At 39.5% G+C, this 12,434-nt stretch overlaps 1 protein-coding gene across 1 annotated transcript in view; it reads left to right on the top strand.

Moving 5' to 3' along the window:
- The window catches only part of dntt (deoxynucleotidyltransferase, terminal), a 251,070-nt gene that overhangs the window by 82,944 nt on the left and 155,692 nt on the right, over positions 1–12,434 (top strand). The window contains exon 7 of the mRNA XM_073027511.1: positions 1,078–1,210. Within this exon, the coding sequence (XP_072883612.1) occupies positions 1,078–1,210 (133 nt within the window). The remainder of the gene's footprint in view (positions 1–1,077; positions 1,211–12,434) is intronic.

A 12,434-nucleotide genomic window follows, 5' to 3' on the forward strand; every position in this document is an offset into this window, starting at 1 on the left:
GTGTCGCCTCACGTGGAAGGACTTTTTGGCACCTTGTTTGGAGGTGAAGGAGGAGGCGAATGGGCAGATGTAACACTTCTTCCACTCACAGGGTTATGTCCCAGGAGGAAGATTAGTGGGGAGAGACAAATGGACAAGGCAGAGAACAGAGAGTACAAGGGAGGTAAAGATGTGCTTGGTGGTAGGGTCCCTATAAAGATGGCGGAAGTTGCAGTGAATGAAGTGCTGGATGTGAAGGCTCATGGGGGTGATAGATGAGGACAAAAGAAATTCTATCCCTGTTAAGGTGGTGAGAAGATGGGTTGAGGGCAGTTGTTTGGGAAATAGTGGAGATGTGAGTGATGGCAGCATCAATGGTGGAGGAAGGGAAACCCCGTTCTTTGAAGAAGGAGAACATCTCTGATGTCCTGGAAAGGAAAGTCTCATCCTGGGACCAGATGTGGCAGAGCAAAGGAACTGAGAAAAGTGAATGGCATTTTTACAGAAGACAGGATGGAAAGAGGTATAGTCAAGATAGCCATGGGAGTCATTAGGGTTAGAAAAGATGTCAGTAGGCAGTTTGTTTCCGGAGATGGAGAGAAAGAGGTTGAGAAAGTGGGGAGAGAGGTATCTGGAATGGACCAAATGAATTTATGGACAGGGTAAAAGTTGCTGATAAAATTGACAAGCTCAGCATGGGTCCAAGATGCAGCACCAATACAGTTGTCACTGTAGTGCCGAAATAGTCGGGGAGGATTACCAGGGTAGGCTTGAGACATGGATTTTTCCACGTGGCCAAGAGAAAAATCTCAGATTCTCTCTTCCTCTTGGACTACTTTACTATGCTGATCTCACTAGTGATTGGGCTAAGAATTTCTAAATTTGCAGGAGTAATGAAAAATTCCTGGGTTCCTTCCTGAATTCTAACTCAGTACTATATTATTCTATCTGCCTTTTACTTCAAGTAGGTCTATTTCTGGAATGATAAGCTACTTTGGCTGTAAAACATAAAGATTGGTATCTTCTGTCTTAAACGTGGTTTAACTGCCAAACTATAGCAATGTGTCAAAGCGCTTAACCAAGCTATTTACTTCTTAGGGTTCTTGTACTATGAAGATATCATACAGGCTGTAAGTAAGACAGAGGCAGAAGCTGTGGGCCAAATGATTCAAGACATTACCCGTGAATGCACTCCTGTTGCCCAGGTGACTTTGACAGGAGGATTTAGAAGGTGAGTAAATTAGAGAAATTCTAACCCGCTCCAAAATATAATTTCAGTATGTTCTTCTGTTCTAAATGCTATTTCCCGTGGTAGACAGTCATTTGAGTAAAGAAAGAACACAAAGCTGAATGTCTGTCCAATTTGAAAGGTTGGCATTGCTCGTGTACTTGCTGGTATATCAGCGTTAGCTCGAAATTTTGATGTGGATTTTCTCACTTTTCATGTGTTTTAACTATTTTATTCATTGTAATTAGTTCATATTTTTGAAATGCATAATCGTGTGCCATGCTGGGTTTTTACTTCACCAGATTGCTGCTTTTCACCTTTAGTCATAGTTGGGAACCTCACTGGCTCTCGGGGCATGCAGTTCATGGGCACAGCTGAACTGGGCACAGGGGAACAGGTGCACATGCCTCGGGCTGTTCCAGGTGGTGAGCTGTTCCGCCTTTAGTGACCTGGAGCTTGCTCTGAAGTTCCCCGAGCCCTGGTAATATCCATTAATTACCTGTGATTTTGGGTCAAATCCAAACATTTTCCCTGCACTTCCTTTGGATGTAAGATCTTTTGAAGTAAGGTGTGACGCCTTTCAGTCTTTTATATATGGGCAAGAATGCCAGTTCATATAATTTAAAAAATACTAGTCATAGACACAACTAGATTATTTCCAACCTTGTTTTAAAATGTAATTATTATTGTACAATTTACAGTGTAAAACTATTTCACACTTTATACTGTGTAACTGGAAACTATATTCAGATTTTAATAGCATAAACCTCTTGCTGATTAAAATCAATATTTAAGTTCATAAAGCTTCAAACGTTAAATTATTCTCTTTACTTTTGAACATATCTGGACATTTTAGGGGGTTCACATATTTTTAGTGTGCCAAGTTTGTCAAGATTGCAAATATAAGCAGACTGCTTCAACGTAAATAATGCAACACTTGGATATTGGATCATATTTCTACTTTATAATGCTATAAATTATTTAGCAGATTTATGTCAACACCACCATTTGTCCAGCATCCAACAGTGATATTGCATATACTGACCAACATTGTTATTAGTATGGTTTATTGAATATTTCACTATTAATCATCGATAATGCATCATTTCACCTTAATTTACATCTAACAATGAAAGGGTGACAGAGCAGTTGATATTCCTGTTTCATAGCTTCAGAGAGCTATGTTTGATCATGATTGCATTGGACTTCCCTCTTCTCCCTGTGACTGTGTTTGGCTTACCCTGGAAGGTCCGATTTCCCCCCGCGTCCCGAAGATGTGCTGGTAGGTTAATTTGTTATTATAGATTACCTATTAGTGCAGGTCAGTAACAAAGGAGAGTTGCTGGAGGTGTGAGACAGAATACATTGCAGGGCTAGAGGGAAATACAGTAGAGAGGAGGAACGGAACTGATTTAATTTTTCTGCTGGAAGTGAGCATGGACCCAGTGGGCAGTACAGCTTCATTCATGTCATAGTAAGTAAATTGAAACAGATAAAATAATAGCTGGATTCATTGGTAGTTCTGCCTAGAACGACACTTTAGTGAAAGTGGTTGTGAACAAGCAGTATCAAGTTAAATAGCCTCATCCTTTTGGGAAGTGAGTAGATCAGCAGCACCTAACTATTCACCAGAACAATCACAGGACATTTGCTAGTGACATTTTTAATATTACAAAAAACAATAAAGCTGGTGGAATATATGGTATTGCTTTAAATTCCAATTTCATCTTCCTTCTCATGGCTTACAGACCTAGACTTCCCTCCTCCTCCCTTCTTACCCCAAATCTTTTCTCTCCAAAGCTCAAACTAATAGGACTTAAACGTGAAGGAATAATGGGACTGCATTCCAGAAAGAATCCAACCTTACCCAGTAAAAACAATTAAGGAACAATAGTTTGATTTTAGTTCAGTCAATATTTTAGGAATTATAGTTCAGTTACTTATTGCCATCACTATTTTGGTAAAATAACATGAGATACAGGTTTGCATGAAGAGCAGATTTGCTGATGTATATTTACATCACCATTCCCATCACAGATTCTTTAAGACATACACCTGACTGTGAAGTAGCTACTTTCTGAACGGGTTTAAAAAAGTTGTGCAATTTTACCAATCCTCGGCAATTTATCATTCTGCTTCTGCAAAGTTTTCAGTTCCAGCTGCTTTAGGAGCTGAGCATATGGCAAAAAAAATCTCCCCAGACTGAATGAAAATATCCTTAAAAAATTCATGAGAATAATTCCCTTTGACAATAACAGGTTGTTGATTCTGCTTTCAAAATGTATGTGGGCAGTTTTGCTGTTGACAATTTAATGCAGAAATCTCCGATAGTTGGATCCATATAAAGTGGGCAATGCTGGATAATGAGGCCCAGTAGAAGCTGAAGGCAGAGAAAGGCAGCAGGTATAAAAAGGCCAATGGAATTAGCAGGATCATTATTGTTCATGCCAGTGGCATTTTGGAGCAGTGCCTTCGATGTCTGAGCTCATCAGGAACACCTTAGGGAATATCCTTACAGGATTCTCATTATTGTGCTTCAAAGACCTAAAATCAAAGCCGGATCAGGGTGGAGACGCTGACCCGGAATGTGCAGCAGTGGTGATACTTGTGAAGCCAGGATGTACCTGGTACTCAGTCTGACACATTTAACCTGAGCTCCCCTTGAAGCAACTGCGTGTAACTCAGAAAGAAGAGGCTAAAAAATGTAGTTCCCGTGATCTATCCTTCTATTTTTTCTCTAACACATAGAAGCACACATGCATACATGCTCAACGGTGCTTCCTCCTCAGTATTTTGTAACGTGCAATCCCCAGTCCGTGGTCAGCCAGCGGAAAGAGTGAGTGTGCTGTCACGCTTCAAGGTTTCAGCGAGAAATGGTTGTAATTCAAGAGGGAAATTAAGTGCCAAAACTGCTGGAACTGAACAAAGGAGTGAACTCGTATGGGAATTCTTGAAACTTGCAGGAGGAACAGACTGTGTGAAGCTTCGGGGAGCAGGAATCAACGGCAGAGTTTCCTATGGCACCCGGGTTACTACTGGATCTGAGAACAGCAAGACCCATTGGAAGCTGGTTCAGAAATTATAGAGATGTGTTGCCTAGGCAACCAGTGCAAATTTTAGCACTTCAAAGAGCGCCACAGAAGTTTAATGAGGTCACAATGTTGCATACAGTAAATGGAGACTGTTTTGCATTCACAGTCTGTGTGAATGATCAGGTCACGATCCACTCACTTGCATGTCTGGACCAATAATTGACTTATTCATTTTATATTGTGTGCAATTACTATCAGTTCACATCATACACATCCACCTCTTGCCCAGCATTAGTGCAATACCTGGTAAATACCATTCCATTCTATTTTTTATTGTTTACTCTAGAAGGAAAAATTGAGAAGTAATTATTTGTTCTGAGAGTTACCTTTTTTTTGGTTGTTCATGTGGTGCTGAAGTGATTGAACCTTTGGAGTGTGTAGTTCTAGAAGAGAGAATTGGATGCACCTCTTGCATGAAAACACGTGCACGCACACACACGCACGCAAAATGATTCAAATGTGTCAACTGTCGTAGAAGTTCCCATAATCAGAGACAAGGAAACATTCTTTAAGTCATCACTAATGCTTCAGACAGAAGTTCAAACTCTCCAGGAAGCTGTCAGCAGGTATTTCTTATAGCTTGACTCGTATTTCAGAACTATATAGAAAACATATTATACACAGCAGCTTCCTGGCTTTATTATATTGATGCTGCAAAGGAAGACTCAGATACCAATAAATCAATCATAACTGGCTGTACGTACCTGCAATATAATTGTATTACTCTCCAGATTTAATTCCATTCAGATGATGTGCTCCTGACTAGGGGTGAGTTTCACAGGCAGTTTATAGGAAATCTGGCATGGAAATTTGATTTGGGGGTTATTGCTGTACTGGCACCATGTTATCAATTATTAATCAGGCTGCTCCATTGTTCTCCAGTAATCAGGAGCAGAAGATAGGTATGGCTTCTGTGAGTAGGACTTGATAGGTCTTGTTAAGGGAAGTGCCAGTTAGTATCAGCAATAAACTTATGCTTAGCATTATTGTACCCTGCTGCTCAACAATAGCAGACATTCCCAAAAGCCCCATACCTCAATATCATGCATTAATAGAGCTGTGGACACCTACACAACATCCCAACGTTACATAGTTACAGTCCTCTACTGATCTATTCTGTACGCCAATGTAATTTAGTGACAGTTCTGTGCCCACCAGTACTGTACTCCTGTGATATACAGTGATTGTCTTGGAACATTTTCTCCCCTCTGCCATCAGATTTATGAACGGTCCATGAACAATATCTCTTTTGCACTATTTATTTATTTATTATTGTAACTTTGAGTAACTTCCATATGTTTTGCACTGTACTGTTGCCACAGAATAATAAATTTCATGACATACGTCAGGGATTATAAACCCGATTCTGTTCTGACCCTGTGTAACGCAATGGCAGAGCCGTGCCAGTCAGTGGATTCTGAGGACGGAGGTAGACCTTGAACCTGCTCTGGGAACAGGTCCCTGATTTGGCTGGCTCCATTAACTCAAGCATGGCACTGTGTGGGGCCAAGGGACCCAATCCCAACGTATGCTAGCCCCCAGGGGACCTGGCGCTGGCATTAGGAGGGGACTGATTGCAATACACTTCCAGCATTAGTGGAAACACAGTGCCAGTATTAGTTGGGGCTCAGAGACCAAGACCCAACATTGAGTTGGCTCCAGGGTCCAAGTCCTAGCATTGGGTGCACCCCAGGTACCAGATCCCAAGATTGGGTGGGCCACAAGAATGCACTCTTGGAATCTCAGCAGCCACAGAGACCCAGATTCAAGAAAGCTGTGGTTCAAAAAGAAGCAGGTACAGGATCTAGGCTGGCATTATCGCAGTGAATAAGTTTCAAAAATATATAACTTCCAAGGTATTTTTGAATGTTCTAATACAATGAATGATACCATCTAGTCTTCCTTTATTTAATATTTGTGTCTGACAAGCAGCAATTCACAAGAAAAACAAATTAAACTTAAATTATAATATGCGCTTTTTACAAGAAAGAACATAATTAGAGCAAAACAAAACGAAGACCATTTTAATGCAAAGTGGTTGTGGTGTTGCTAAACTGAAGTAGTGATCAGGGTTGTGCCAGACTGTATGGTTGAATGGAAGCAGCTGTTCTTGAATCTGGTGGTGTGGTACTTCAGGCTTCTGTACCTTCTGATCAATGGTAGCTGTGAGAAGATGGCATTGACCATCTTTGATGATGGGTGTTGCTGTCTAAAGGCAATGCCTCTTGTAGATACGAGCAATGGTGGTGAGGGATGTGCCCTGATGTATTGTGGCTGAGTTGATGATCCACTGTAGCTTCTTACTTTCCTGAGCATTTGATGATACAACCAGTCAGAATAGTTTCACAAGTACACTTATAGAAGCTTGTTAGAATCTCCGGTGTCAATTCAAACCTTCCTAACCTCCGAAGAAAGTAAAGATGTAGGCCTACCTTCCTTGCGATAGTAAAATAAATAAAAATGAAGTGACTTGGGAGCATTAGGTTGTGCTGGTGGAAATTTTTCAGTGTCTGCTCCCAGGCAGGTCAGAATGCTGGACAAAATGCTTGAAAAATATTCAGCAATTTGGGAAGGAAAGACAAGATTTCAAGCAGTGCATTTTGTCAGAATCCAAGTAACTTAAAGGAGGAACATATGGATGATGATTTTTCCTAATCGTTAGAATGAAGTCTCAGTAATTAGCATATTAGACCCAGCAGTAAAATGAGAAGTAACTGTTTTCCCTTTTTTCTGGTATACACATGATTTTATTTTTCAGAAGATATAAAATACTGGAAATACCGATCTACCTGTCTGGCTCCTTTTTATTGTCAAATGAGTCGGTTCGCTTGAATGATATTCTTAATAGACATTAGCCATTACAATTCTGGACCTCTGTATTATTCATGCTAAGTACCCTAGATGTATGGAACTTGAAAAATAATTTTCCAAGTATTGTGTTACCAACAGAAATGAACTTAGAATAACAGGTGTATTGATTCATTGTTATTCCAAAGCAATTTTAGTTTCAAAACTGTTGGTTAGAATGTCTCTATAGGTCATCATGGAAACAAAAATTACTTCTTGGATTGTCAAGTGTGGATAACAACTTTCCATTAGAATGCAAAGGGATCCTTTCAGTGGGAGATCGAAAATCCATCATATCTGAGCAAGAGGTTGTCATGAGGTTGTTTTACCAATTAAATTTTTCTGAAATTGCTTGGCTTCAGTCATAACTGACAAATGATCACAACAGTTTCTACATTTGTGAAAGCAGATGAACTATCACAATGTGCAACCTTAATGAGGGATAAGCTTTAAAAATGAGCAATTTACATCCCTCTCTTGTACAAAGTCTCAATAAAATTATTTAATCAAAAATAGCAAGTTTTGGAAAAGATTTAGCACAATAGGCAGAACCTGAAGAGATGAAAACAATGTTTCAGGTTCATCACATTTTATTAGAACTAGAAGCTGTGCTGCTGGTTATTTCTCCCAGTTTCTGTTTTCTTTTCATACTTCTATCATCAGTAATAATTTACCTCTGATTTGAAGCTTACAGTAATAGTCATAAAACATTCCTTCTCCTTCATCCCTTTTAACTCTTCCTCCTTTCACCTCTCAGTTCTCACTTTTCCCCTTCCCCCATCCACCCACCTTCCCCCTCTCCTGGCTCCACCTATCACCTACCAGCTTGTACCCCTTCCCATCCCCCCACCTTCTTATTCTGGCTTCTTCCCCCTTCCTTTCCAGTCCTGATGAAGGGTCCCTGCCTGAAATGTTGATTGTTTATTCCTCTCCACAAATGCTGCCTGACCTGTCCAGAATTTGGTGTTTGTTATATAAAAATATTTTTAGTCAATTTTGAGTACAAGGATGTACAGCAGAAAGATGGTACATTAGTACACAAAAATGAAGAGCATCTTGAAAATGCTGGAAAGCCTGCATTCCAAATACCTTAGCTACTGTCCAGCATGTTTATGCTCACAAAACTCTGAGCAGTTTGGGTAGATTTTAAGTAGGCTTTCATAGATCACTGATTGTTAGAAACGCTTTAATCAGCAGATTTTTGCAGGATACTAAAATGAATTTCACCCATCTACCTAAAGTGAATAATTACAGAGGGAAACTTTTGACACCATTAAATGTAACCCAGACATTTTGTGACAAGATTGATTAATAGAATCCAAGGTAAAATATCATATGTTAAAATTGTTCATCTGCTGACATTTAATGTACAAGGATATCAATCTTAAACTAAGTCAGAGTTTTCTGTTCTTCCATTAAAAAAGTCAATATTTATTCAAGAGATGTATGACAGCAAAAATTGAATTAAAGAAGGTAACTTGTTATCAGAGTATACAAAAGGCATGAGCCACATCACACAGCATAGCTTCATGGACATTGGCATCAAAAAAAATCTCCAAGTAATTGGTATCTTTCTGTTTCTGTGAAAGAGACAATGGGGAATATGTTATTCTTTGCTGACACATATGTAAGCAGGGCTGTAAACTACATTTCCACTTTTGCTATAAAAATGTGCCTGCTGCAGGGGAAAAATTCCTGAATTGCATATTGTGAAAGCTCTTAACGAGGTCTTAAAATACCTTGTGGCAGTGTGATGTTATAGTAGGAAAGTCAGTGGAATTTAAGCTTGAAGCCACAAATCTCTCATATGCAGCAGTTGTGATCTTAATGTTGCTGCAAGGAAAGTGGTTAAAATCTGAAGCCAGGCTATTGGTCCATAAGAGAAGAAGGTCAGTCCAGTTTGAGAGCCATCATACAGAGGTTTGACAGTTTATAATCCTACGGTCTGAGCTGAAAGAAGATTTCTAGTTAATAAGGGAAGAAAAAAATCCTTAAAAATGGATGCTTAAATATTGTTAATGGAATATTAAAATCTTGATATTTAATAGAAAATAGCATTGTTCCATACTACAAAAGAAGAAGAAATGTTTAGCTTAACAAATGATGAAACTAGTAGGCTAGCAAGCTAAATGCTTACTGAAGGAATTTGGAAAGTAAATGCAGGGCAATTATGCAAACTATTTAAATGTTGATAGATCTTTGCATTTTAATTAATGCTGAGAGCAAATTCACCTATTCAATTGGAAATTAGTTGGGTTTATGAAAATTAAATGACTTACTGACCAGAAATGAAACCATTTGACCTTTAGTAAATCAAAATGAACTTCCACAGATTGGAATAAAAAATTGACATGAAAAGATTCTATTAAGATGCAAGTGCCTTTTCGAAGAACATAATATGCTGAAAGAATTGTTAATATGTTGAAGGGAAGTTGTTGATAAAATATTTACTGAAACTGTACTGTACTTTGGAACTGTTGGAGAACAGAATGTCTTAAACAAGGAAGTAACTTGATAATTTTACAGGCTTGGAAATGATAAAGGTGATACATAATATAAAGCAAGGACTAACTCGGAACCTGACCTCCAGTCTCGAGGTTTATTTTTCTGTTTTTTTTAATCTCTCATATCACATGGTTGCAACTGCCCCATGTGGAATTTTCTAAGCTGGCTCTAAATAAGTGTTTATAAATGTTGAAATATTTCCAATAGATGCTCCTTTTTGGTAAGCCAACACTGGGGAAAGCAACTGAAATTGTGAAAAGCAATTATATCTAAAGCAATTTGGGGGTCTTCAATATGTACGTAAGGCTGGTGGTCAGTCATAGAGTCATACAGACCCTTCAGCTCAACATATCTTTGTATGCCTATCAATTCTGTACCAGTTTGGTAGCACTTTCTCCATAGCCTGCTAACGTTGCTAATTCATTGCTCATCCAGATGCTGATAAATGTTTTAATAGTACCTACCTGCCTTTACTACCCAACAAATGCAGTGCGTCCATGATTGCAAGCACCCTCTGGATGTAAAAAAAAATCATTCTGATTCCCTCAAAATCCCCAGCTCCTCATTTTAAAGTTATTCCTTCTGGTTTCAGACAGAACAGCTGTGGAGAAAAACATTCTCAATCTTATTTTTAGGCCACTAGGCCCTAACCTAATCAAAGGGATAATCCATGCCAGCTAGGGCTGATTAAGTAGCACTCCAATGCAAAAACGTGCGAAACTGCATAATATTCTCTATCTTCCCTTTCAAATATTTCTTCAGTCACTGGTCAAGGATGCATAAAGAAACTCAGAACAAATGTATTGCCTTGGGGTGATGGGGGGGGGGGGGTGGAATAAGAGACTACAAATGCTGGAATCTGGAACAACGAACAGTCTGCTGGAGGAACTCAACAGGTTGAGCAGTATCTGTGGGAGGAATGGAACTGCCCTTTCAGGCTGAAGTTCTGGTGTCTTTTTTCCACATTTATGCACGTTGACCTTGTTTCCATTTTATTTTAAGGGAAGTAAGTTGGTTTCCTTCTAATCATCCAGTCAGGGTGAAATTGACTGTCACCCTGTCAGGAAACAGGGTCAGGAACCTGTCAGAAAACTTCTGCCTCATGTCCCTAGGAGTCCTGTCAAACAACACTGGTTGCCATCAACAAAGCACCAAGAATAAATGGGAAAATAAGATTAAACCTCAATTTTCAGCACTGAGTTGTGGCACAGTTGTCAGGGAACAATTTGAAAGCATGCTACAATTAGAAGTCAATATCCTGAACCTTAATATTTTTCTCTCTGCTTGATAGGCGGAGTATTTTTTTATATTTTCTGTAATTGTTTGATACAGATTTGTTTGCATGTAATGCTTCAGAGCAATAGCAGGATGTGCCGATTGATTCACAGCGCAGTGATGGCATGTCTGTGAAACGCCGCTGGTTTCCTAGGCTGCGTAGGTGTGGGGAATACACACTCCGGTCCTGCCAAACCCGTGAGATTGTGACGGCTCTCCCACCCCAAACCTTGGTTTGTGTGGATGCTGTGTGATTTGCCACCCTGTTACAACTCAGTGCCGAGAAACAACAGATAGCATACTGCATATGATTAAAAGAATTATATTTATGAATCTTAACTAAAGGGCTTGTAAAGAAAAGAAAGAAGAAAAGAAAAAGGGCCCATTATAACTCTTATCAAAATTCATATTCACCGATCCTCAGTCGATCTTGGCGCCTGACTCCATCGAATTATGGTCCTCCACCAGGTCAAATTGTAGGACTGGTTCTCTCCAGCATCTTCTCACTTCATCTCCGCCGATCAAAAAAAACCCAAGACCAACCTTCGTAATTGGATGACACACATTCCTCAGCATCCCTTATCTTCAACAATAACCCAAACAGGCTGAAAGCATAACAGACTACCCTTACAGAACTGCTAAAACGAAATACCTACAGCATAGCAGTGAAAATGTGAGCCAGGGTGTTATATCTGCAAGAAGAGAATAGTGAGATGGTTTCTAAATATAAATGTGCTGTCAACAGAGAAGAGCTGTGAGCTGGTGAATGTTGAGAGTTTGGTCAATGAGTATCATGATAGTCAAACAATGGATGAAATCTTGCTGTGGCAAGGAACCTTGTGCTGTAAACACAATTTTTTCCCTGTAACTTTCAACTCACATGTAATTTGTCTCATGACTTGGAAGTATGCACTGATGGTGCAACTGTGAATCCAGTGAGAGCTATGGGAACTCTGAGATAGAAAAATTTCTGCAACCTGCTTCTGTAACAGTTGTGAATTAAAGATTCAGGGACAGAGGGAAAATAATGATGAACTGTAGTGAAGTCAGGTGAATTAGAGAAGAACACTGGAAAAGAACAAGAAAAATGCCTCCATCCCTTCCCCCCTCCCCCACATTTCCTCCTTCTCCCCCTCACCTGGATGCACCTATTATCTACCAATTCCTGCTAGTGCTATACCCCCACCATTTTATTCAGGCTTCTACCTGTTTTTCTTTCAGTACTGCTTAAGAGTCTTGTCTCGCAACATTGACTGTTCATTTCTTTCCCTAGATGCTGCCTGACTTGCTGAGTTCCTCCAGTGTTTTGTGCATGTTGTTCCGGATTTCCAGCATCTGCAGAATCTCGTGTCTTTATTAGGCTGATTTAAACATTATTTATGACCTGTGATAATGATCATGTATCTTATTTAGATCGATGGTAGCTCATGAACTGTTGTCAATGTTGTCTTTCCAGCAACTTTGGGATCTATGCTATCTGCTGATCCTATTGCCCTTCCTCACTATTC

This window comes from Hemitrygon akajei, chromosome 23, assembly GCF_048418815.1.
Source record: "Hemitrygon akajei chromosome 23, sHemAka1.3, whole genome shotgun sequence".
Lineage (NCBI taxonomy): Eukaryota > Metazoa > Chordata > Chondrichthyes > Myliobatiformes > Dasyatidae > Hemitrygon > Hemitrygon akajei.